This window comes from Rissa tridactyla, chromosome 9 (assembly GCF_028500815.1).
Source record: "Rissa tridactyla isolate bRisTri1 chromosome 9, bRisTri1.patW.cur.20221130, whole genome shotgun sequence".
Classification (NCBI taxonomy): domain Eukaryota; kingdom Metazoa; phylum Chordata; class Aves; order Charadriiformes; family Laridae; genus Rissa; species Rissa tridactyla.
The window spans coordinates 22,342,798-22,368,841 of NC_071474.1; the positions used below are offsets into that span (position 1 = coordinate 22,342,798).

The following is a 26,044-nucleotide window of genomic DNA, read 5'->3' on the forward strand; positions in this document are numbered from 1 at the left end:
GCGGGGTGCCATCAGCCCCACGGGAGGCAGCGGGGCGCTGCCGAGGCCCGTCATCCCCTCAGGGAGCCCAACGGCGCCCCTCGCCCCGCGGTGTCCCCAGGCCCGTCGCTAGGCCGCGGGGGGGGGCTCGCGCGCGCCTTTGTTTGGGGCGGCGGTTTCCCAGGCTGCCCGGCGCGCGGCGGGGGCGGGGCGAGGGGCGGGGAGGGGCGCGCGGCGGGGGCGGGGCCGGGAGGCGCGCGGCGCGGAGTGGGCGGGGCGGGCGCGGGGCGGCGGGGTCAGTCGGAGAGCGGCGGCCGAGAGGAGCGGAGCGGCAGCGGAGGGGGCTGAGCGGGGCTGAGCCGGAGCCAGGACCGAGCCGAGGATGATAAACACCCAGGACAGGTGCGAGGAGGCTGGGCGTGGCGCCGCGCCGCTCCGCTGGGCTCTCAATGTGGCCTGCCGAGGGCCTTCGGAGCGACGGTGGCAGCTGGGCCTGGGGGCGGGCGGGCGCTGAGGCGAGGGTGGGGGTGCGGAGGGAGTGGGCTCTGCGCCTCTCCCGGGATAAATCCCCACCGGGGCCTCCCTTCTCCGGGCCGGGAGACCCCGGGGCGGGTGCCTGGGTGCACCGGGATGGGATGGGGTGGGGCGGGTTGGAATGGAATGGAATGGAATGGGATGCGTGGAATGGAATGGGATGCGATGGGATCACCTCACCTCAGCAACGAGTGTCTGAACATCCTCTTGCTCATAAGCCTGTAACGCCCAGGAGGGTTTGTACCCTCCCTCCCCACAAGTCCCCATACATCCCCATGGAAAGGTGATTTTTTTTTTTTTTTGTATAGGTATATATTTTATTTTTTTTCCTGGCAGGTTGGTTATCGGCAGGTGTGAATTTATGTGGTTTGTGGGTATTTTTCTCAGCTGGCTGGATTATCTTGTGCGTCTGTTCCTTCTTTAGAGTCTGAAAAGTGTCATTTCCTGAGCCCCTGTCGTACCATGTAGATAAGCGCCTGGAGGATGTGTATAAACCAAGCTTTTTTTTTCTCGGCTGCTGTGTGTAGGGTAGATACTTGAGCTATGCTGCATCCATCAGATGGTTATTTACAAGTTGCTCCTTAAATCAGGTTCCTTAATATATGACTTGCAGTGGCTGGCAGCATAATATCTTATTATGGTCTAAGTGCAACCACATCTTCAGAGCCTGTTTTGAAAAGGGGAAAAAAAGAAGAAAAAAAAAACCCAGACCCTTTCAATTCTGTAATGTCAGGGGAGCTGTGTGGATCCTTCCGTCTGGCCTAAGTGTTCAGCACAAATAAACCCCCAAAAAGCCAAGATGATTTGCAGCTTTTAGACCCCCGGGAGCTGGTTGTTGTGGTGGACTGAAAGCGGTGCTGGGGCCTGAGGTGCGAGGGCTGTTGAAGTGCACCCGTGATGGGGTTCAAAAGTTGCCGAGTTGTCCTTTGCGCTTCCCAGGGACAGGGCACGGGGTTGACATCGCTGGAAGCTTAGTGAGTTAAAATTATACCCGCCGGCTGAAAACGTATGCTTGCTTCCAGCTCTCGTTTCAGGCAGGGCTCAGTCAAGAAAGGGAGTTCCTTCAGGGAAAGGCCCTTGGTGAGCTTTAGCATCTTAATCTAAACCAAGCTGCTGGGAAGGAGCTTCTCAGAAGAGAGGCTGGAAGGGAGCACAATCCTAATTTTTAAGCGTTGAACAGGCCTTGGGGAGCGGAGTTGCAGTGGGCTGCTCACGCGCGGATGCATGAAGGGATCAGACTTTGTCGGGCGCTTGCATGAACTTCTTCCCAGGGGGCTAATGCACATCTGGAGGAAGGAAAACCCCTCTTAGTCTGTGTCCCCCACGCAGGCTCGCTCCCCAGCGTTGCCTGATGGTGCTACTCTGGGAACCCAAGCTGGCTGCCGCTGTGGAGTTTTGGGGCAGGATAGTGGTTTCAGGCAGGTCTGGGCTACGCAAAGCCCCAGTGCCGCAGGCAGGGCTCAGCGGCTGAAGGGGTCTTGTGTTTTGACTTCTGCATGTGCCAGAGGAAGCAAAACTGGGAAGTGTCTTGAACTGCTTTGCATGAAAACTACAGCCTCTGTCTTTTTTTCCTTTTTTTTTTTTTTTTTTTCCCACAACTACACTTCATTATCCAGCTTCTTGATGCCTTGGCCACAAGTTGGAGAGAGCTATCAATAGTACATTGTTGACTGGGGGGGGAGAGGGAGGAGGGAAGGGAATAACAAAGCTGCCAACAGCTTTCTGGGGGTGGGGAGCTGCACAGCAAAGTGCTTTGTCATGCCTCTCCACGTCCACTACTACTGAATACACACGGGTCCATTGATAGCCCCAGTCACGCCGTGAGGAGGGACTGTATCAACACAGAACGCCACTGAGCATGTGTGCCAAGGGCTTTGCCACTGCTTAATACCTTTTCCTAGTGTGTTTAGACAGCCTTTTCTCCAAGCAGTGTCTGCTGCAGGCCATGGCACATGGGAACGCTGCTGAAGAAGAGCCCAGTCTAGCGATCCTGGAGGAGGAGGAGGAGGAAATATGTGGAGGAAGAGTATTTGTTTTTCCTGTAGAAAGATTATTTTGGTATGAGGTGGCAAGCCAAGTTCTTTGCAAATCTTGCCTGTGTCGTAACTGCACTTGCGAGTTATTTTTTGGCATACAGAAAAGCCAAACTTCAGTAGTTTGTTTGCGGTCTGGTATACGTTCCAGTGTGCTGTATAGGCGGTTCAGGTGATTCTGATGGTGCAGCTCCATACTAGCTCTTTGGATACTTAAGCCTGGTCCCTTCTGGAGGGGGATTAGAGCAGAAAAACACCGTCTTGGGATCAGCTCGAGTGAGAAGGTTAAGGACAGGCAGTGAGTTGTCAGTGCATCTACAGAGGCTGTCCCTTATAGCCATCTTCAGCACTCCATGTGCTTATTGAAAACTCTCTCAAATTCTCCTTTATTTTGGTGGTGTTTATATAGCTTTGCACTGGTGTGTTTCATAATGGGAACATTGGGGAATGACTGGTTTCTGTGCGTTGCTTTTGCAGGCTTTGTTAGAAGAATACCACTGCTGTGCCGTGCCTCAGCAAAGAGCTTTTGTGGTACTGATAAAGGGAGCAATGCTCCAGAAGTAAAATAATTTGCTTTCGTGAACTTCCTAAAAGCTAGGGCAGATATTAAAGCCTGCATTCAAAGTGATCCTGAAAGGCCGCGTGTAGGACATCCAAACAAACTTAGAAACTGCAAGGGAAACTTATTTTCTTGCTTGTAAAAGTAGATCTGTGGGGTGAACTTTTAATTTTTAGGGTTGGGGTGAAGCATGCCTGTATGATGTTTCATTTGCATGTGCAAATGTCAACTCGGACGTTGTAGAGCGTGCTGAAGATAGCTGAAGAACCAGCCCTTTCACTCCTCCTCGTTTTGAAAATGTGAAACTTAAACCTCCGCCTTCTGGGTCCTGTTGATCTATTTGTAGATATTTGTCTATAGAAAATGTGTGCTCATCTGGTCATGCGTTTCCAGCCATCTGCTATTGGCGGTCTTCCAGGCGTCCCTTATTAGCGTGAGGTTGCTCAGCACTCTCTCCCTGTTCTGCAAAGCCCCTCCTCCGTTTCTAACAAAACGCCGCTGGTTTCTGACACCATTTGGGCAGCAAGTGTTTCTAACGTAGATGTCCGGGCGCTAAAGCCCTGATAGCTACCTCTGACGTGCTGCGGAGGAGCAGGGATACGAGTGGGTTTGGGGTCACGAGGAGCTGTAGCATCTGAAATGTGATCCTTGCTGAAGTAACCTGGTGTTCTCTCTCTTTTTTTTTTTTTTTTTTTTTTCTTGCAGTAGTATTCTACCTTTGAGTAATTGTCCACAGCTGCAGTGCTGCAGGCACATTGTTCCAGGGCCTCTGTGGTGCTCCTGATGCCCCTCACCCACTGTCGAAGATCCCCGGTGGGCGAGGGGGTAGCAGGGATCCTTCTCTTTCAGCTCTGATATATAAGGTGAGAAAGATCTGACATCTAAATAATGACCTGTACCCTTGTTACAATTGTGTTCGGTTCCTTTCGCAGTCCCATGGGAATAAACGCAAATAATAAGTGAGAGAAGAGTTAATTTTTCAGTGATCCTGACAGCAGATCGCTAAGCTGCGTGCAGCGGTCTCCTGCTTAAATATCACCTGTTTATTAAGAAATGAGAGACCTTTTCTCAAAGGTGTGCAGCAAATAATTCACTAGCCCTGTTTCCCAGGGTCTGTTTCAGCTATTGTATGTGGAGCCAGCATTATCAAACCATGAAACAACTTCTCAAATGTCTCGCAGAAAGAGGAAGCGGGAAGCAGAAAGGTGAAATGCAGAGAGAGAATGGTTGATAAGCTCCTTCCTGTGCCCTAGTCCGGAAGGTAAAGCTGTCGGGGTCTGGGAGCTGCCTGAAGCCATGTACAGAGTAACTCCTGACCTCACAGAAGGGCGAGGTGGCCATCCACCTCGGGGATGTTTCTAGAACATGTGCATAGGATGAGGCAAGATCAGGAAGGCTTTGTATCTGCAGACTTGCTTAGGGGCATGTGAATCTCTGTAGCTCTCATTTTTTGGCCCTCTTCATTCTATGGTGACTTTTCCTTTTGGCTTTCGCATGAGAAGATCTGGCTGTTCCTTGCTGTAGAATAACTAGCACTGATGCAGCTTTGTGTTGGATCGTGGTGGCACACATCTGTCTCCCTTCTGGGCCAGGGCCAGCTTTTCCACAAGACAGGGAGTAAAGTTTTATCAGATGAGGTAGGCTAAATTTATGCTAAGCTTGCAAATTTGGCTGCTGAGACAGGAGTGTTGTCATAGGTGTTAGACTTGATTTTTAGTTACCCTGTGGGAGGCACACAGACTCTGTATGATGAGAAGATACAGGCCCTTTTGGGTCACAGCTACCAAAACCTCCTCTTGAAATTCATGGGAGAATCGCACACCTCATGGCTGCTTTCGGAGGAGTTTGCTTTAATGCAGCCTTGGTGAATTTTTAGCATGTGCCTCACCCACTTACCTTGTGAATAAATGTCAACCTCTGTAGCCTCTTAATAATAACGTAACATGAGCTTAATGCTATCGAGTTGAATGTTAGAGCGGTGTAAAATCCAGAGGAGCAGCAGAAGGGTAGCAAAGAGCACAACGGGCTTCCCGTGGGATAAAGAAGATACACAGATGTCTTCAAAAGGGCCCAGGATGAATAATGAATTCCCTCTGGGTGGGAGGGGATGAGAAATAGGTGACCCTGCAACTTAAAATCCTGCAGACCAGCCTTGCCAAGCCTTGCGTACGCACCAGGCGAGGCCCAAAGGCAGAAAATGGGCTCAACGTGGAAGAAATGCTGGTGGAATCACCATTTGGAGGCTTTGACGGGTTTGATTTCTGTATGGCCTCGACGCTGCACGGAAGCTTTTGGCAGTGGTGTGTAGGCAGGGGTTGCTGCCTGTGGGGATGTCATCCAGATAGCTGCGTCCTGGAAATAAGGATATAATTCTTTCTGGGTGCACTGCTGACAAAACCTAGCAGCAGCTATCAGAAAATCAGCCCCTTCTGTAACATAGCTCATCCCAGAGCAGAGTGGGATGTGTCACTCGGTCGTTTAAAGTCCCACCTCAGATAGGGATTACTGGGACTCTCTCAGTCACCCGCTCAATCTGCCGGTGCTGTAGTTACATCAGGCTGAGCTTTTCAGCCAGCGAGCTTCAGCGTGATCTGGAAAGGCATCTGGACCCAAAAGCTTAAGTACTTTTTCCAGCTGTATCAGCTGTTCTAGTTCGAGGGATTGACCTTTCTGAGCAGACCTGCCTCCTTTGGAGTACGCGGCGCACTGCTCGGATACAACCGTGCTATAAATTAAGCCGCTGGGGCTCCCTATAGTTGTTGGGATTTTTTGTGTTAAGAGACTTAATGCTCGGCCCTGCGTCAAGGGAGCTTTACTTGAGCTGGGAATGCAATAGCGATCGGCATCGGTGCTGCGCAGCCAGGACGTGCTCTGGCTAGCCGACTTGGCAGGAGGCTGCAGGTGTAGCACATGCCAGCAGTAGGCTGCTTACATGGGTTTCTCAAGCTGCTTGGCTACGGCTAAGACCATAACATCCTTTCTCCTTATGCTGCCAACGCGTAGGGGCCTCCCCCTGTCCTTCTCAGGACATCTGAGGAGCATAGCCGGGTTGGAAAATCTTGTGCTCAATGAATTGTAACCAAGTGGAAGCTGGTCCTTACGGCTTTACTTCACTGAAATGGAGCCCAAGGCTGGAGAGCCGGTGGTTTAGGCAGCTGTGGATAAAAGATAGCCTGGTGTGGGTTTTTTTTTTCCTGCGATAGCGTGATGGGGGGGATTTTGCAGGGGTGAACTAAAAACCGAACATTTGTTGCGTAAACAGGATTTTGCTTTGAGCAGCTTCCAAAGAATTCTGGGCTGTTGCTTCACAGGAACAGCTTCTCTCCCCAGCATCTCGCTGTCTCTATTTTGATGCCTAGAAATAAAGTATCAGCTTCCCAAGACGGGCTGTGTAAACGTAATTCCCACTGAACCGGGGGAACTGGTTCTTTTAATCCCTGCGGTTATGCTGCCTTTGGTTCATGGGCTGTCGCATTAGGGGGCTTTTAAGTAGAAAAAAAACCTCGTCAGGTTTGGAGTGCAGGGTAGCCTGGTGACAGAAGGGCTAAGCCAGAAGGCTCGGAAAGCTCTTCCCCTCCTATTGCAGGCTCCTGCCAGTCTTCCCGCACAAATGCCTGCGTGTGCCTCCCCCTCCAATGTGTCAATCCCAGCCTGCTTCTCTCAACTTCCTCACCCTGTTTTTGTTTTCATGAAGTATAAGAAAAGAAGCATCTGTGAGCTTTTCTGAGAGAAGGATCTTTCCTGAAACAGGGACGCTTTCGGCGCAGTAACAAGAACTGTAAAAGGCTCCTGTAAAGTCCCTGGTGAAGGATGTGCATATAATCCCCTTGTTTTTGTTTTTTTAAATACACCTCTGTAGTGCTGGGCTCAAATCTGCCTCTTGCTGCCGGCTCCACGGTGGCTTTAGCAGCAGCAGTCTGACTTAACTTGAGCAGCTGTCGGCAGGTTTCTTAGTGCACTTGGCTTAAAACTGTAGTAAAACCCGACAGCAGGCGCAACCACAAAAAACTTCTTTCAAACTCGATGAATTAACTTGTTTCCTACAGGATATTTATTCTGATGAAGTGTAAACTTGTTTTTCAGCTGAGCTTTGTGGGCTTTAAACAAATGGCAGCTTCCTCTGCTCCAGTTACCAAAGCCAGGCAGTTCCTGATTTGCATGCGGCATTACTTTGTCACCAGCATTAACATACTCGGTGGCTTCTTCCTTGTCACAATAGTCAAACCAAGAGGGATCTATTTTAATAGATGTGGTAACAGGAGTTAAAGCAGTGGGACACAGGCTTGAGGCATCTGGAAAGGTTCTCGGAGATGTTTTTGCTGAACCACTGGTCTTTCTGTGATACTTTTACCTTAATAACTTAAAACACCTACAAGAAAACACGTGCCTGAAAAGCAGTGATACTGAGGAGCCTTCCACCCTCGTACTGGGCACTGTTGGCTGCTGATGTGTTCGTACTGCCCAGCTTGTAAATGCTTCTTCACCACGGACCCAAACCGGACTGTTTTCTTTGTCGTACTGGCTGCCCGTCTGTGTTACAGTCAGAGACGAGTATATGTCACTACGAAGCATTGACTAAACCTTGTCTGGGGAGGTGCTGTCTCTGCAGCGATGTCGCTTGTCTTGGTGTCAGTCCAGCTGATCGTCAGCAGATCAGAGTTCATCATGAGCTGCTGAATTAATCACCCTGGTAAAATAAAATGCCTGGAGGCTGGACGGTCGCTCACCTAATGGCCCACTGGAGTAAACCACCTCCTGCCCCACTTGTTGATGCTGTTGAGGAGAGAGGGGCAGACAGCTTTCCCAAGTGTTCCTGTGACTCAGAACAGACGTGGCTTGTACTACCTGTTTTACTTCTGCCCTTCAGAGCTGTGCGGGTGACTCTGTAAATGTGAGGGGATCCATAACGCACGAGCCTGTAACCAGGCAGATGGGAACAGTTCAGCTCCCGTTGCAGTTGACAGCATTAACTCAGGAACGTAATGAATTTCTTTGCCGTTTCATTGGGGCTCTTTGCAGTGAAATGTGGAAATCATTACTGGGCAAGCCAACGGCCTGCAAAAATCGTCAGAAGGAGGGATGGAGTTTAACCACGAAATTGTTTTCTAGGAACTGCTGAGCTGGATCTGAGGCGGGCTGCATGCTTGGCATTCTAGTTAGAGCAGTGTTGGAGAGGGACGCGTACATTTGTGGTCTCTGGAAACGACCTCATCACAATCTTCAAATCCGTGTAGCTTCTGTCTGGTTTGGGATTCTCTCTGCACTATGTATTTTCCTCCTTTATACCAGGAGGCAAACCATTTGCCATACTAGTTGGTTGTAAAATCTGGGAAAGCAATTTGCGGTCATCCCTCAAACGAAAAGACTGTGTGGGGGATTGGGGAGACAATGAAATTGGTCAGACTGCGGCAGCAGATGCTCTTCCAGCTTGTCGGTTCAAGTTCCGTCCTTTGAAGGGTAGTTCATGAACCGCCCTTCAAAGATGTGGCTGGGACCTGCGGTGAATGAATGCACTCTCACTACCCAGAAATTTAATATAATGTAAATACGCAAAACTGCATTCCCTTGAACAGGAAAACATGGCTAGAAAATCACTCCGAGGTCAGCACTCATTGTGCTGTGTCCCTGAGCCAGCGAAAGGGGAAGGGAAAAGTATAATGTTCTTCTTAGTAAAACTCTAATACCGTTTATTTTGCATTTGCATCTCTGTAGTTCTACATTATAATCAGCCAGGGGAGTGTTCACTTTTTTGTTCTTTTATTTTTGTGTTAGGTTACAATAAAAGCAAGGTATTGTGGGTGGTTCAAAACAGTAGCTCTTAACCACTTGTTTAGAGTGCTGAGACTCGGGCACGGGCTTGCAGGCGACTCTGCATCCCTTCACGGGCTACGGTCTCAGAGGGGTGAATTTTAATGATAAGCTGAAACTCTGGACACACACCGGTCCGTAAGGGCTGGTCCCATTGAAAACACAGTCCCTCTGCATGCTCATTTAAGCACAATGTCTTACGTTTTTGGTCCGCAATCTCATGGTTTGTTTTCTTTAACCCTGAAGTCTATTTCATGAGCTCTCCTCCCTCTCCTGCGCAGGACGAGAAGATCACTGTTAACCAAGATGTCCCAGTGCACGAAGGGAAGCCTCATATTGTCCATTTCCAGTACAAGGTTACAGAGGTGAAGACCTCCTCCTGGGATGCGGTGCTCTCTAATCAGAGCCTCTTTGTGGAAATCCCTGACGGATTATTAGCTGATGGAAGCAAAGAAGGGTAAGTTCCGGATCCCAAAGCTCTGTCCGCGGCTCTGCCAGGACTTTGCCTACATGGGAAGAACGGGCTGCACGTATGGCAGCTCTGCTCCTGGCTTGTGTATCCGAAATATGTCCTTACTCCCTGGTCTTGAGAGAACTGTCCTCCTGTTAGTGCTCCGTGTATTTTCTTCCCCCGTAGGGATCATTTCAGATGGGTTACTGCTTTTTGAGTCCCTGTGCTAATGAAAAATAAGCAATAAATGGGTGGAGTGATTCTGCATACTTTGGTATGGAAAAATCTACAAGCCTTTCTCCGATTTTTTGTTCTGCCGGCCACTTGGCAAGCTTATTTTGGCAGGCGTCTTCCTCTCTTTCAGGGGGAAAAAAAACTCCATTATATTGATGCGCTCCTTCTCATCAGTAGGTGGATCTGCTCTTGGAGTGCTGCCACGCAGGCGTTGGGCTTTGCCAGAGCCTCTGATTTTTCTCTGTTGGCAGAATACGGTAGTGTTTTGTCCAGACAGCCCTGCTCTGGGAAGTCTGTGTAAACGCAGCTTCCAGAGCAGCTCCTTCCTGCCAAGTGCGTTGCCAGAGATCTCCGCTGGTGGGGAGCGCTGCAGCGGAGATGTGGATGTAAACTGGATTCCTCTGCGGAGCGCTCCGAAGTCCTTCTAAGTCTCCAAGTAGGCTTCATCTGTAAATGACCTGAGCTAATTAAGGGCGGGGGGGGAACTCATTGGGCACCTTCAGTAAGTGCCAGTGTTCTTGCTGTCTCACACTTGTCTCTTTTGACTCTGAGTCCAGATAAAGGTTTGTGTAATTCCTTCAGTCGGCCCGTAAATCCTTCAGTTGTCTGAGTGCCCGCTCTCCTGGGAGCGGCTGCTTCTGGGAGGCGGGTATTTACCCGCCTGTGTCATCGTGACTTCAAGCGTGGTTTTGTCAGATTATTTTTAGCTAGGTAAAACAGCCTAGTAGAGGCTATAATTAAAATAGTTCATTACCATATTAACAAAACACTTGCAAATTTAATCTCCCTTGCTGCACTTCAGTGTCGCTGACTGCTGTTCAATTAGATGTCGATCGGAGCCCTGTTTGTCACTGCTCTAGCCAGCAGCCCGCATCGTAAATGGTTACAAGGCTGGCAGTGACAGCGATGGCTCCCCCGGTGCTGATCCCTGGGGCTCGGAGAGGGGTTAATGCAGCGCTGCTTCCATCAAGAGGTGGCAGAAATAATTTAGCTGGAAAGGCAGGAAGCCTGGATTCAGGGTGCATCAGCTGTGCCATCCAGCTGATGTGTTCAGGAAACAGCTTTGCTTCTGCACATGCTCCTTCAGGGATGTTTTTCTCTTCTCTTCTGCCTGTCATGAGCTGCTTTTCTTTTTTTTTCTTTTTTTTTTTTTTCCCCCACCCTTTCCACAAAGCACAAAACACAAAACTTGCAGATCCCCTCGAGTATGTTGCCAGCGGAGGGGATGTCGCCTGGCTGAGGATCAGCCGCAATATTCAGCTTCCCGCGTGCGAAGGCTTTTGTACCGAATCCTTGGCTGGTGGGAACGGCTGTTTGTGCGCGCTGGCACGCAGGTGCCGAGGACAGGGACTTGTGGGGTGGCTCGGTTCGAGGACAGCTCTGGGTTCTGCAGGGCTGGGTAGCGAAGCAGGAAGCCCATTGTTCCAGCACCCATTGTTCGCTGGTAGGGGTCTGTAAACAAGTAATCTTTCTGCCTGAAAACATCAAAACAATTGATAATGCTCAGAGGCTTCCTCAGGACAGGACTTCCTATAGCTGCTGTTCTTTTGTCTTCTTCCCCCTTGGCAGGTTATCAGCACTGTTGGAGTTCGCTGAAGAAAAAATGAAAGTAAACTATGTCTTTATTTGCTTCAGAAAAAGCAGAGAAGATAGAGGTAAGCACTCGCCCCCGCTGTCAGGTTTGCTCCCTAAATCGAAAACGGTGCTGCTGAAGCTGTACAAAAACCTGGTAATCCCAGGGCAGGGCTCCACGGGACACTTCCCATCGCAGTAAATGTTACATGCCTCATTTGCATCTTGGTCTTACAAAGTGGAAATGGTTTCTCATGGAGAAGCCCTGTTTTGAGACCAAGGTGGAGGGAATACTCTGTTTTCTCCAGCAGGTACACTTTGCTGTCCTGCAGTTAATTTATTACTAGTACTCTCATGCAGAAAGCTGCTCCTGAGTAACTCGGAGTATTTTCTTGTGCAGAAATTGGTTAACATTTCTCCTTTGGTAAGGAGCGAAGGTCTCTGTTTGGCACTGGGCTTCTGTGATTTGGAAGGAGGAACTGGGGAGTGGTTATTACATGGGAAACAAACTCCTGTAGCTTGTTGCCCTGATGTTCATCTGCTTTTTAAAGATCTCCCGGCACTTTTGCCCTTCCTAGACCTACAGGTAATCCTGACCCTGGCTATAAACACTTATGGCTTAAGGGGGCTGCATTAGGATCTAAAGATAGAGGTGTTGGATGAGTGATTACAGCACGGAAGTTTGAGGAGATTTGTGAAGTCCCAGCCTATGGATGTGTCACTTTAAATCTTACTAGAGGCAGGCTAGTAACCAAGCAATTGCCACGGCAGGAGTAATTCAAACCTTAATTCTAATTTTACTCTGCTGCTCCACAAGCTGCACTGTCTTCTCTGAAACGAAGCCCGTTATTAGAGCTAAGCTCTGCAGAGCGCGGGAAGATGTCACCCTGCGTTATGATGCCAAGAATAACTGTCAGATTCAGTTCTTGCTATGATGTCACCACCTCCGCAGGCTGCACAGGTGACCTCTGCAGCAGCTGGTTACAGGAGACATCTCATACTGGGGTTTGTTTTTAAAAATGGGCTGTGTGTTGCTCTCGGACCTGGCTTATTTGTATGAGTTCTGAAGCGCTCCACGTCCTGGGTCCTCGCCTGTGTAGCTGGAATTCAGTGCTGTCTGAAAAATACATAGGAGCTGCTCCGCGTGACCATTCAGTGGCTGCAAGCTGATCATCAGAGGGTGCCGCAGAGATTAGATGCTGCAGCAGGGTAACTTTCACAGGTCACGGGGAAGCCATCGCTCGGTAGGTAACAAGTGAGCGTGCGTCCAGCCACTGCGTAATATAACCTTGTCTGGCTGAGACAAGGGGGTGTGTGGCTTCTGGAGGGACCCCGCTCTGAATTTCTGTGTGTCACCCGAGGTGGCTTTCCTGGGGAACCACACCGAGCTGTGCAGAGCGCTCTTGAGTTTCCACTGAGCTCCAGGCCCTCCTCCTCGCAGCTACAGCGAATTCCTGCCTACAGCCTGAGTAAGCGGGTTCCTGTTTGCTGCTGTCTGACCCACTTTCAGGGCTCAAAGGGTGCTGGGACCCACTTAAGTACAGAATAAAAACTGACATGCTGTGGGATGGCCACGTGCGTCCTGGGAAAGCGGGTCTGTGCGGCTGGTGCAGGTAGACAACCAACTGCCGCCTTTTCTCAGAGGGGACGGAACAGACATCGCAGGATAAATATGGTCGAAGCTGCTCTGCTGCACAACTAAAATCCCCTGCACACCTAGGAGCAGCTGAGATGAACGCAGGAAGAGACGAGACATCTTATTTGAGAGGGCTGTCACATTAAAACCGTTTGTTTCTGTGCAGGAAGCTCTGGATGCGCTCATGGAGGGTGTTCTTTGATATTTGTGGCTTCTGGGGTGATGCAGGTACAGAGGATTATTCCTGGTGGTAACAGATTTCCTTCTCTTTGGTAGCTCCACTCCTGAAGACATTCAGCTTCTTGGGCTTTGAAATCGTGAGGCCTGGTCACCCCTCTGTCCCGTCGCGGCCAGACGTGATGTTCATGGTGTACCCCCTGGATCAGAACTCTTCCTCTGACGAAGAATAGCTGCAGCGGGGGACGCCAGTGTGACCTGAAAATGCTGTTGAGGGGAGAGAGGGTTACTTCTCCTTTCTTGAGGAAAGGGAAAACAAGCTTCTGTTGGACTGAAACTGCATTTCTCATTGTTAGATTGGCCTGTGTATCCTCAGAGTTGACTATCTCATTGAAATGTGTTGCCTAGAGAACTATATATACACACATGTAATCACCAAATAGTAAATGGAAGATGTTTATGAACTGGCATAGGAGCTCTTTGCGTGCAGCTGTGTGGTGTGTTAGCCTAGGGGCGCCCGGGCCCTGCGTGGGAGCACAGCGGTAGATGCAGTATCAACTCCTTGACTTCTCCAAACCCGCGTCGGTCCCTTCCGCGTCACCCCGTGTGTGCTCATCTGACAGACTACCTTTTTATTTTTCACTCAGACTCTTAAGTAGAAGGCATGGTTTGGGTGTTAGGCGTGTGGAGGAGACGTGCTGGAGTTTAACCTCTAACACTACATTAAACCCCCCTGCATCTCCCCTTTGGGGCAACCGATGCTGTTTTAACTGGTCTAACTTTTTTTTTTTTTTTTCTTTTAACTTCTTGCTTTTCCAGCTCTTGTTTTAAGCAGTCTTAACTCTGTTCAATGTTACCACTGCACTGTCACAGCATTCAATAAAAGGGGCATTCAGATGAACTTCACACAGCTGGGGCTGCTTATTTGGGAGGAACAGAGCCTGTGGTGGGCCTCCTGTAGTGCTGCCATGGTTTCAGAGGGTCAAGCGAGTGTTTGGAGCGATACCTCTGCTCTGGGGGAAGGTTTCCTTACCTGCCTGCGGTGTGATGGTCCGAAGAGCCAAAAAAGCTCAGGCCTTCAGCCCGAGGATGGGTAAGGAGCAGGCCCAGGGCTGTCACCTCTGTTCTTCCTCCTCACCTTTCCAAAGAGATGATCTCAAGACTTGAGACATGGAGCTAACGGCTGTATCCAAACCAAAGGGGGTTGTGTGCGGGGCAGCTGAGGACGGCGGCTCTGCCGCTGGCAGTGAGATCTTCTCCCTGACCCTGCGGTGAGGCTGCGGTGCCGGCAGTAGCTCCCATTTCAACCCTGCCCCTTCTAATGCTGGAGAATGAGGTTGCGCTCTTGTGTTTGTGCCCCGTGGGGGGACCCTGGCTGGCTTGCTCTGAAGGCCCCAGAAGAAGGGTGTATTTAGAAGCTGTGCCCCGGAGGCGTGCTGTCGGCTCTCATCCTGGCCTGGCTGCTTGCGTGTGGACTTGTCCTTGTGTGCTTTGTCGTGCTCTCGCCCTTCTGTGCAGGATTTTGTTAAAAGCTGAAGCCGAGCCATTCCATAACGTCATGGTCAGTGTTTTCTGTTTGGGGGAGAGAGGTGGGGCTGGGATACAAGTTTGTGTGAATAAATCATCTTAAAGTTTGTGTCTCTTTTTCCCTCCTTCCCCTCCAATGAAAGGAAAGTGCTGGTGCCTCTGCCCCCTCTTCTCTGGGGCATTAAAGCCAAAGTCTGGTTTAAAATCAGTGTCTGTGCTGCTGGGCCCGTCTCCATCTGTGCTCTTATTGTGGGGCCACCAGCCCCTCTCATGCCGGTACAGATACCAGGCGTGGGCCCTCCTTCCCTGCTCCAGGTGAAGTGTAGAGACAGAGGAGCCCCTGCACCTACTCCCTACCCGCAAAAATGCTCATTTCTAGGTCTGGCTTTTGAAAAGCTGAGTTTTATCCTTTCTTGTAGCTGGAGCTGCCCCCACTCCTTCCGCAGGCTGGCAGGTATTTGCCTGCTCCAGGGCCCTGCTGCCACCCCATGGTGCTCCTCTACCACCACCTCCCTCAAGGCATGGGAACCACTTTGCTCCTTCTGTACGGGGTGAAATTTACTGGCAAAGTGTAAGGTCCTGGTCAGGGGAGCATGGAGTGAGGGCGAGCTGAGCTCCTTGATAAGCTGCAATGACGAGGCTGTGCCAGGGCATGTGCTTCTTGGGCAAGTGCCAAATACTCTCCTGCCCTGACTCCAGCAGGTGTGGGCGACCGTAGAGCTCTCAGGTCACTGGGGGTCTTCAGAAATACACTCTTGAAAACTGAAAAGGTGCTTCTGATTTCTCTGTGTGCTGCATTGCGCACAGCTCACTTCCGCTGCGCAGCTGGAGGAGCCGGGCTCTGCCCTGTGGCACACCAGTTCCCCAGCTCCTCCTGGGAAGGGGGCTCCGGCAGGGGGCAAATGATGGAGATGGGTTCGCCGGGTGGAGGAAGACCCTGGCAGGCGGTGGGGCAGCTGCCCGTTGCTGGTGCCCAGGGCTTCGAGCCTGGGGACAGGGTGTCTGACCCAAACTCACAGCTGAGCTCGGCTGCCGCATCCCGGGGGGAGCTGTGGGAGCTGGTGGCAGAGCGGAGGGACCAGATCCAGGCACAAGGGGCTTGGGAGCAAACAGAGGGTGCTGGGGAGCAGGACCTGCTGCCCCACTGTGCTGCCACCCCCCACCCCCAGCCTCGGTGGCTATGGACCGATGAGCTTGGCCCCAGGAGCAGCATGTCTGCTTAAGCCCCCTCAGATGCCCCGGAGATGGGGACCTCCCCTCCCCCCCAAAAAAAAAATCACTGGCCACAGTTTCTGGGGATGAAAGACCAGAATTCGGGGGAGCAGGAAGAAAAAGCCACCCTCACAGGTTTGTGATTGTCTCTTAAAAAGATTTATTCTCTCTCCTTGCCCAAATGTACAAAGGCAAGAAGAGTACAGTTTGTATATATATATATTTATATATATATATATAAAAAAACAAGGAACTTGGTAATAATGTACACTTTACAGAAGGGCAGAATCAGGAAGACTGAAATGAAACCCAACACAGCAACGCCAATGGAAACGAGCTATAAACACGGAGGGTTTGATGCCCTGGCTGGCCGCCCGCGGGGCCCGGTGGGCAGGGGATGGGGTGGGGGGGGAGGGGGCGGCACCGCCGCAGGGGGCCGGGGTGCCAGCCCCACGGGCAAGAACTGACCAGGTAAACCCCCCAAAAAAAGGTCAAACCTCAAACCTATTCTGCTTAAATCGTTGTTTCATTTAACACCTAAAGGGAGACTCAACGGGGACCCAACTGGGAAGGTGGGGAGCAGCCCTCCCCCCCAGCCCCGATGGCAGCAAAGCCTGTGGCAGCCCCCCATCAGCCCCCCCACAGACACCCTCCTCCGTCCCCTCCGCGGAGCTGCTGGTGGGCCCCAACCCCCAGGAGCCAGGCTCTGCCGGAAGGGCCGAGGCTGAAGGTTGGAGCAGCCGGCGGGACACCCCTCCACAGATGGGATGTGGGGCTCCCTCCATCACCCCGACCCCTTCGGTCCCCAGCCCGGCGGCAGCGTAAGGCTCCGTAACGGGCACGGGGTGGGTTGAGCCACCACTTGACATGACCTGCCCCATCCCCAAGGAGCCATGTGGCCCCGGCTCCTTGCCAAGACAACGGAAGAGCAGAAGAAAAATGAGTGGAACAACGAGAGTGGGCTGGGGCTGCCCAGACCAGGGCCCAGACCAGCCAGCGCCTCCTTTCCAACTGGGTAAAGTGGGATGGGGAGGGAAACAGGGAAAGAAAACAAAACCCAAAACAACAGCTTTCAAACAATTGCTTTTTACAGTATGTACAGAGCCCGGCGGGCAGAGCATCCCCGTACAGCGGCCCCTCGGGGCCGGGTGCGACACGGACACACACACAACCGAGACCGATGGCCCCCTGTGCCCCCCGGCCGGGCAGAGCGCCGGGACGGCCCAGCTGCTGCGGGGCCGAGGTAGAGCATCGGCCCAGGCCGAGCGGCTGCGGGGCTGGGGGAGCAGAGGACCAGAAAGCCCCTGTCCTCGGGAGCAGCCAGGAGCAGGCACCGGCTGCCACCAGGGCCTAGTGTCCCCAGTCCCAGCATGGGGACGGGGAAGGGGGGGTGGGGGCGGCGCGGCCCCAAGTGCCTCTGGCAGAGCCTAAGTGTGCTTGTTCCTCGCCGGGCTCTGCCCAGGGCCTGGGGAAGCCGATTTAAAAGCAGAAGGTGGATGCGAAGGGGAGCTGCAGCCCTCGCCCCGAGCAGGAGCAGTGCCCCAGGGGCTCGGGGAGCACCTGCTGGGGCGGGGGGCAGAGGGGAGACCCGGGGCGGGGGGAGGGGCGGCTGCAGAGTGACAGCTCAGAAACCAAGGTGAATGCTCCGGGCAGGTCTGGCCCCTGCAAGGCACTGGGGAGGGACCCTGGCAGCAGGCTGGGAGGTGGGTGCAGCCCCCAGCTCTGCGCCCGCTGCCCCCAGCCCCGTCAAGCCCCTGCCAGCCAGGGACAGAGGGCAGAGGCTGCTGCGCTGGGGCCAAGAGCAGCCCCCACCTCCCCCAGCCTGCCCCTCTGGCCACCGGCCAGCCACCGGCCACGCAGGCACAGAGCGGCGGGTGCTGCAGGGCGCAGGAGCTGCCGCGGGACTGGGAGAGGGGGCGCCCCACATGCAGCATGTCCCTGTGCCCCACAGCCACCTCCGGCCAAGCTGACCCCCCCTGCCTGCCTCCCAACTCGCAGCAGCCGCCCAGACACCCGCAGAGCCAGCCCTTCCTTTCCTGAGACTGCGACTCCACGGCGGGCTCAGCCCCGTGCTTCCAGCCCCGGCGAGGGGCAGGCAGGAGGTGGCCCCCCTGCCTGCCCCCAGTCCCATGGCGCTCGGCCCCACCGCAAAGCAGCGGCTCCCAGGGACACGGCGGGGTCCCAAATCCATCGAGAAACCTCAGTGCTTCCGTTTCCTCTTCATATGCACCAGGCAGGCGAGTCACCTCCATCCTGAGCGCTGGTGCCCAGGAGAATAAATATTTCTGCAGGTACCAGCTCGCCCGCTCACCAAAGGGGAGGGTGTGGAGGGGGCAGTCAGTGTGTGTCCGACGGGGGGAGAAGACAGAGTCTGCCTCGGATCACGGCAGGAACGTCAAGCAGAACAATTAACACCATTCAACTGATGTCTAAAGGAGTCTCCAGCGCTTCCCCATGTGAGCCAGTCACATGTCTCGTACAGCCCAGGCATCCTGGCCCGTCACGTCCTGCCACGACCCAAGGTCAAGTCAGTGCCCGCCGCCCCGGGCAGACCCCAAGCCCCCAGGGGCACCCCCTGCGCGCCCAGCCCAGCCACCTCCGCCCCAGCCCAGGGGCCCGCAGGTGAAGCAGGGTGGCCATGGCGGCGCCGTGGGAGGAGAGCCTTACCGTTCTCACCTCCGGGGAGGTGGGTATAGGGAGGGAGCGGAGCCTTGCTGGCTGGCAACAATGGCTGTGGAGGAGAGACCTGCGGAGGAGAAGCAGCGTTAGGAGCCGGCAGCCCAGGACGGGCACCCAGCCGGGCCGGGGGAGCTGGGAATCGCCAGATTTGGTCAAAGCAAAGCTTGGCACAAGGGTTCACGCCACCCAAAGATGGCTGGCTGGGTTGGGCGAGGTTGGGCTCTCACCTGTTGCATAGGGCAGGTTGTACTGTGCCGGCAGCAGCGAGTACCCGAGGTGGTGGTGGTGGTGGTGCGTCGAGAGCAGGCGCTGAGATGGCGAGGTGCGGGGCCGGTCGGCACTCCTGTCTCCCCCACCGGCTCCCCCGACGCTGCTACAGCTCCCGCCGCCTCCCACCACCCCGCAGCCGCCGCGGTCCCGCTCCTGAGATGTCTTCTCACTTATCTGGGGAGGAGAAAGCAGACCCACACTGAGGGACGGGACCTACTACCCTGGGGCACATGCTGGACGCTCAAGGCTGCCCCTGCCTTTGCCTAAAGGCTCCCCATGACACTGCTGGGAGATGACGGGGTGGCCAGTGACCGGCCCAAAAGCGGTGGGGAGGATACAGGTCCTGTTTAAGGGCAGCTCTTTCCTCACCATGTCAAAGCTCCGTGTCCCAGGAGGAGCTCATGACCCTACACTGCCATGGGATGGAGACAGCCCCTGCATCCCCCTCTCCAGAACCAGGGCTGAGGACAAGTGTCGCCTGGCCACCACAGGGCCTGGAGAAGCCCCGGTGCTACCCATGCCCGCAGGATTGGCTCATCCATCCCAAAGGGGTTGCGTTGTGGGATTACTCCCTGGTCCCAGGTCTCCTACAGCAGCAGGAAGGGCAACAACCCACGGCAGGCAGTATTGCTCCAAGGCTGGTTACAGGATCCAGGGACCATTCCGAAGCTCGTGCACGGAGCTGGACAAAGCCAGCACCTTCCTGACTCTCACCGTGGGCGATTTGCTCTTGTAGTGGCTGGCGTGCTGCTGCAGGATGTCCAGGGCCTTGGACTCCGAGCTGGATTTACAACTCACGCTGGGGCTGGCGCGGGACTTGTCACTGTCGTCGCTCCCCGACGCCTTGCTCCCGTACGGCGAGAAGGAATAGCTGGAGGGTAGGTATGATCCTGGCGGGGAGAAAAAGCAGTCAGGGCTCAAGGAGTCTTCGGGCAGCACAGCAGGAGCACGCAGCTCTGCACATGCCTCCAGGAGTGAGAGGATGTCCCATGGCCGTCCCCTGCTCCGGGAGCAGGGACAGCTTGGGAAGGGACATCCCCGAGGAGACCCCAGCTCCCTACCTGGGTAATTCTGCATCATGACGGTGGGCATGGCCCGGTAGCTGGGGTGGCTGGGGTCGTACGACTGGCTGTAGGAGTAGCCATGCATGTAAGGGATATAGGACTGATGCTGCGTGAGGGGTGAAGACACGGGGACGTGGACGCTGGGTCTGGGGTCCTTCCCCACCATGCGAGCCTCCTCAGTGGGGGTCAATTTGCACTCGGAGCTGGTGCTCTCCTTCCCGTCCTCCTTGGATGCGGCTTCTTTGCTTCGATTTCTTTCTTCCTTCAACTTTCGGTCCCTTTCCTCTTTCCACCGCTCATCCTCCGTCTTGATGTCCGAGTACTTTGCCGGGTACACGTAGGTCCACATCCGGGGCTCAGCTTCCTGCAAGAACCAGCCAACTGTCAGAGCATCTGCCTACCCCCAGCCCTGCCTGCCCCCAAACCAGGCTGGATTTGGAGAAGACCAGTGAAACCCACTCCCTTCCCCCGGCTCCCCTTTGTCCCAACAGCCCCACATCCTCCCATCCTTTTCCTGGGCCCAAGGGAACCTCACGGGGTCCCATCACGAACAGAGGACAATGTGCTCTGCTGGGATGGCCCTGGCAAACCCCTGCAGCGAAGTCACAGTGAGGGACTTCCTCCAGGAGAAAGCCCACCGCCGGGCTGGCGGGCAGGGCCAAGCAGGCATTACCTGTCTGTACCAGAGCACAGGGTCCACCTCTGCTTGCCGGCCACATTCGGAGCCAGCCTTCGTCTCGGCGGTCTCCTTCCCAAGGTGGCTGGCCTCACTCAGCTTCACCTTGAGCCCCTCGGCCACCTGGCTGCCGGACAGCTTGGAGGAGTCCTCCAGCTTGGGGATGATGACGGATTTGGCTATATCAGGACCTCCCTGCTCCTTGGCCTTGCTCAGCCCCGACTTAACAAGGTCCGTGAGACTCGGCGCCTTGGTGAGCGTCGGGGGCATGGGGGGCTTTTGCTTCCACTCCTCTTTAAGCGCCGCCTCCCTCTCCTTCAAGCCCAGCTCCGCTTTCTTCTCCAGCCCTCGCTGCTGCTGCTGCTCCAGGCTCTGCCGCTGCTTCTGCTGCTCCTCGTACTGCTGGCGGTAGGCAGGGTTGGTGCTCAGCAGGTGAGCGTGGTAGCCCTGCTCGTTGTAGCCATAGGGGGGCACGTAGGCGTACTGGTTGTAGTAGAGGGACTGCATGTACATGTTGGGGCGCTGCTGGATGACCGAGGGCTGCTGGCTGGAGCCGCCGAGCTCGGTCTTCTTCTCTTCGCAGCCTTCGCTCTTCACCTTCACCTCTGGGTTCTCCTGCTCCTCGTCCTTCTTCAGCTTCAAGGCCTGCGTGTCGGCCGTGCTCTGGCCACCAGGGTTCAAGGGCCCCGGGCTTGCCTGGGGGTAGCCGGGGGAATAGTAGGTTTCAAAGCCTTGGTAATAGGGAGACTCTTTGCTCTGTGGCTGTGGGGGAAAAAGAGCTTTTTTGGCACCTTCCTTGACCAGCTGCTCCGGATCCTTTGCCTTCACGCTTTCCAGCTTGCCCTCCCCGTCCTCCCCGGCGTCAGAGATGTCCGAGTAGGCCGGGCTGTTGGTCTTCACCGAGCTCGCCTCTGCCCCGTTCTGGGTGACGACGTGCAACGGGGTCATGGGTTGGGCTGGGTTGGTGTTCTCTAGCCTGCTGGCACCACCAATGGAGGGGCTTGGGGCGTTGTCAGTGAAGCTGTAGATTTTATCTGCCTCGGCCTTGATGCTGGCGAGCCGGCTCTGGTGGGGGTCGGACGAGCCATTCAGCAGTCCCTCGCCTTTCGTCCCCAGGTCGCTGGATTCCCCCCGGAAAGGGCTCTTGCCTTCCTCCGCTCTGCAGGCTTTGCCAGGAGTCAGAGGGTTTTCTACCTCCTTGGGCTCCTTCTTCTTCTTGTCCTTCTTCTTCTTCTCCTTTGAAGGGGTGAGGGCAGGGTTGACGGCAAAGGGTTCTCCCATCACCGTAGGCTTGGGCTGGATGGGTTTGAGCTGGGGGCTGTTGGGCATGGTCTGGACCACGGTGGTGGTGAGGCCCGTGGAGGAACCGGGGGTGGCTGTGGTGAGGGTGGCCGTCTGGAAGGTGTAAATCGGCTGGGGGGGGATGGCTGGTGCAATGGGTCTGGCAGACTTCAAGCTTTTGGATGGGATCTTCTCTGGCTTAGCACCAGATGCTTTCTTTGACTTGTCCTTATCGACGCACCGCTTCTCCAGCGAGTCAAAACCGTCGTTACTCGTCTCATCGGCCACCGATGGACCATCTTCAGAACCGTCATTGGACAGGGCACCCGGGTCGGTGTCTCCTTCCCCACCCAGCTTCTTCTTGCAAGGGACCTTGGCGCTGAACTTGCTGGACGGCGAGGGACTGTGGGGCTCCATCAAGCGCACCTTGGGGGTGGCCGAGCGAGCCGGCGAGAGCGAGCCCTTCTGAGAGACGGTGGCGCCGTTGCAGCTCCCAATGTCCGCATGCAGGGAGGGCTCCTCGCCGTACTCACTGTCTACATCTGCCTCCAGCTTGCTGTCATCGTCCGTGTGCGCGTGGGCCTGGTGGTACTTCAGCCCGTTGATGTGCTTGTACTTCTTGTTACAGTTTGGGTGGGGACAGTCAATGAGGATGGGAGAAGGGCAGTTTCGGTCGAGAACAGCCGGCTCCACCTTGACCGTGGTGGGTGGCACGGCTGCCGAGCCCATCGAGTTCGTACGGATGCGTTTGCTGCCCTTGGTGTCCTCCGAGCTGGAGTTCAGCTCCATGTCGGAGAGGGGTTTGCTCTTCCGCTTGGTGACGGAGGAGGGACTGGCCTTCACGTCCTCCGCAGTGCCACCGGGCGGCGTGCGGTGGTCCGAGGAGTTCTGGCTTCCCCGGCGCCCTTTACTGTTGGCTCCCGCCCGCGTCTTGCTGCTGGTGCTGGTCCCTTTGCTGTCCGAGGCGGTGGCGGTCTCATTGACAGGCGTGTTGCTGTTGGGGCGCATGCGTTTGCCCCTGCCCCGGCCATTGCGCATCTCCAGGTCGCTGGTGGGAGAGTCGCAGAACCTGCCAGGAGGAGGACAAGGAGGTTTTAATGGAGAGACAGCCGTGCCAGGCCCACTGCGCGGTGGGGAACCCCTTCCTCCCCTTACCATCAATCCCGTAGGCTCATCCCCCCACCACTCCAGTAAAGAGGAATCAGCAAGAGAGGTCCATCGACAAATATTCAACCATCTCCCGTCTCCAAGATGAGGGAGCCTGCAACCGCAGGGGCAAAGAGCCCTGGGAGCAGCTCAGCTGGCCAAGGACGAGATGGCAGCCCCGTGGGCACAAGGCAGAGGGTACTGGGTGCCCCGGGGGCCACACGGGGCTGAGTTTGCCCTCCGTGCCTGGGCACTGCTGGACCCCACCGCCCACTTACCGGGGAGGCGCCCAGTCGTGCTGCGTACAGTCGAGCAGCGTCCCCACATACGTCTTGTTCCTCCAGGTGACGTTGACCACCAGCATACCTGTAAGGTGAGGGGAGAGGGTCAGATGGGGCCCAGTGTGACCCCACGGTGTCTCGCCCTTCCCTGGGCATTGGGGCAAAGGGGGATCTACCCCTCGAGACTGGCAGGAGGAAGAGCTCAGCTCTAAGGACAGAGGAAGGTGGACAAGGTGGTCTTGGGTTCTCAGGAGAGGCAAGACCCCAGGTTCTGGGCTGGAGGGGCACCAAGATGGGACCTGGAGACCCCTGGCGCATCCCCCCTCTCTCAGTACGGCTCTGGCCAGTGTCCTCCCAACCTCTCCTCCTCGAGCCACCCAGCACTCCGCCCTGTTTTCAGGAGGACGCTAAAACCAGTGACCCCCAAAGGCTGTGGAGTTTTGCCCTTGAAGATCCACATTGGCTCCACATGCACTCGGGTAGGGTCGGGAAGGTGATTCTCCGGGGAGCGAGGGCTGGGAACCTCCCGGGGGAGATGAAGACAACCCCCAGCAAGGCTGTGGACCCCAGTGCGGAGCTGCAGACCCCCCAGCAGGGCTATGTCCCCCATGTGTGGCCATGAACCCCATGGCCCTCCGGAAAAGGCTGTTATTGCCACTAGATGGCAAGCTGAGCCCAGCATCCCCGCGCAGGCGACCACCCCCGGCAGGAAAACCCAGCCTTGGGGAAACAACCCTCGTCCCCCACTTCAGCTTGCTCCCGCACGCCCTGGGCCACCCATCAGCCCTGTATCTCTGCCTGGAGAACCATCCACGGGGCATCTCCTCCCATCACAGAGAAAAGGCACCGGACATTCAGAAAACTTGGTCGTTTCAGCTTTTTCACACCAATTCAAGAAGAGAAGCAGCTTGGCTCACACCCGTGCTGAGGACGTGGACCCCTCTTTTTGGACATGCTGGGGGCTGGGGGGGGGGGTGTCTTTCACAGCATCGCTCAGCTTTGTGGATGTTTCCTCCCTCCCCTGGACCGCTACGATCACTGCAGAACAAATTTGACCGGGAGCGGAGTCCATTGCGCCAAGCACATTTATCCGAGCAAGGTAAAACTCGGGAGATGTGAAACTCGTTGGCAAGGGTTGATGAGCGCAGGGAGATATACAGCTGCGCAGCCTCGGGAGATGGATGGAGCCGAGGGAGCCCAGAGCAGCTGTGCCTGAAGCACATTTATAAATCTCAGCCCGTATCCCCCGTCGTGCCGTGCCAGCTGCAGGCTTCGGCGGGGATAATATACAGAGCCAAGGTCCCACACGTGGAAAAGAGAAATGAAATGCGGGTCTTCTCTTTCTCCTCCCGGAAAACGGTGGGTGCTTCAGTGGGAGAGCAGGTCGTGGGAAGTCATGGTGCCAGCGTGCAGCCAGCACCTACAGCCAGCTCATGCCGGTGACCGGGAGAGGCTGGGTCCTGCCTTCGGAGGAAGGTGCTGGGGACCTGCCTTAACACAGATGCGGCTGGAACACGATGCCAGAGATGACATAGGGTAGAAACGAGTGGTGAAACCAACTGTCAGGAGCCCGCAGCCCCACACAGGGAGAGAGGAGGATGCTGATGCTAGGTCTCCACCCTCCATGCCCCATAACGTGGCTTTTTTTGGCAGGCAGGAGCCTGTCCCCCCTTTCCTTAAAACCCAGGGAAGCTGCTGTTGCACCCTGCACCCCAGCCCAAACCTGCCATCCGCAAGATACCTCCAGGGAGCCACTGTGGGATGCTCCCAGGAGCCTGAGAAGGATCAAGCGCTGCTGAGGGACCAGCAGACCCAACCCAGACCCCATCCTGGGGACCAGCTCATCCCTGCTGGCCATGGGGCTCGGAGGAGCAGCCCCCTCTGCCCTCCCCACCACGCAGCCAGCACCGCTTCAATCTCTCTCTGAAGACAACGCGCTGCTGGAAGTTAATTGCACAACAAGCCACTGGAGGCTCTTGCGCATCCCCAGGCCAGCACGCGATATTAAAAAGGACGTGCTGGCATATTTTTTTTCCCCACCACCACGATCACAGGAGAGAGATGAAAGACGAAGGGACGAAGCGAGCCAGCGCGCAACTGTCCCTCCCTTCCTCGTTGGAGCGTCAACCCTCCAACACACACCAGCCTATATTTAACCCGCTGCAACCAATCACACCAAATCCCCTCCTAATCCTCCAGCAATAACCCAGGACAATTTAAACCCCAGGGATAGATCCTAAGCAGCTTTTTTCACCCGCCGTGTCCCCCTCCCGCGGCAGGAGGATGGGCAGGGACAAGGGCGGGCAGCGAGGAGGCAACGCACTCGTGTCCCCAAGGCTGGAGATGCTCATGCACAAAGAGCCGGCAGCGATGCAGAGGAGGAATCCCACTCGGATAACTGCAGCCCCACCTGGTTTCACAGGAAGGTGACACCTTGGATCCTCTTAAGCAACGGATACCACCCAAATCTGGGTGCAAACCGCTTGGCATCCCAGTCACCAAGTGTTCATGTCACTGCAGAGTCGCACCCCAGCAGGAAAAATTAACAGTGGGTTGACGGTGCCAGGTTGCCGTCTGGAAAGACGGCGGACGAGATTATCCATTTTTACAGGATTAAGAGATAAAGGGAGCTGGGGGATGCAAAAAAGCACCGCCTGGTCCTTGTATGGTCCCTAGATGGGTGCTCTTGAGTAGCTCAGTGGGTGCACCCAGCTGGTAGGGACAGGGGATGGACAAGGACAACGCTGCATGAAGTCCTCCGTCCTAACGCAGCCCTAAATTAGACCAGACTAAGCCTTTCTAACGGATAATCCCTGCTGGGGCACAGCTCTTCCGTTTTAAAATGTAGGTGGTGGTGGCTGCTTGAAGACTGAGGCCATAGGCACCAGGAATGATCGCAATGTGGGGGGACCTGGGGCACGTTTC

General features: G+C 55.0%; 2 protein-coding genes across 4 annotated transcripts in view; one reads left to right on the top strand and one right to left on the bottom strand.

Annotated features, from left to right (window-relative positions):
• The first annotated feature begins 278 nt into the window (after positions 1 to 278).
• Positions 279 to 13,889, top strand: OAZ2 (ornithine decarboxylase antizyme 2). The gene is given in 6 exon segments (XM_054215567.1): positions 279 to 381; positions 3,811 to 3,886; positions 3,888 to 3,968; positions 9,195 to 9,370; positions 11,168 to 11,253; positions 13,083 to 13,889. Coding segments are annotated over 6 exon segments (573 nt in total). The 5' UTR covers positions 279 to 361; the 3' UTR covers positions 13,217 to 13,889.
• Positions 13,890 to 16,385: 2,496 nt separating this feature from the next.
• The window catches only part of ZNF609 (zinc finger protein 609), a 72,969-nt gene continuing 63,310 nt past the window's right edge, over positions 16,386 to 26,044 (bottom strand). For all 3 annotated transcript variants that reach the window (XM_054215561.1, XM_054215563.1, XM_054215562.1), the window contains 7 exons: positions 23,117 to 23,204; positions 20,409 to 22,761; positions 19,733 to 20,099; positions 19,386 to 19,561; positions 18,629 to 18,845; positions 18,390 to 18,468; positions 16,386 to 18,229 (listed from right to left, as the gene is read on the bottom strand). In XM_054215561.1, the coding sequence (XP_054071536.1) occupies positions 18,395 to 18,468; positions 18,629 to 18,845; positions 19,386 to 19,561; positions 19,733 to 20,099; positions 20,409 to 22,761; positions 23,117 to 23,204 (3,275 nt within the window). In that variant the 3' untranslated portion in view covers positions 16,386 to 18,229; positions 18,390 to 18,394. The remainder of the gene's footprint in view (positions 18,230 to 18,389; positions 18,469 to 18,628; positions 18,846 to 19,385; positions 19,562 to 19,732; positions 20,100 to 20,408; positions 22,762 to 23,116; positions 23,205 to 26,044) is intronic.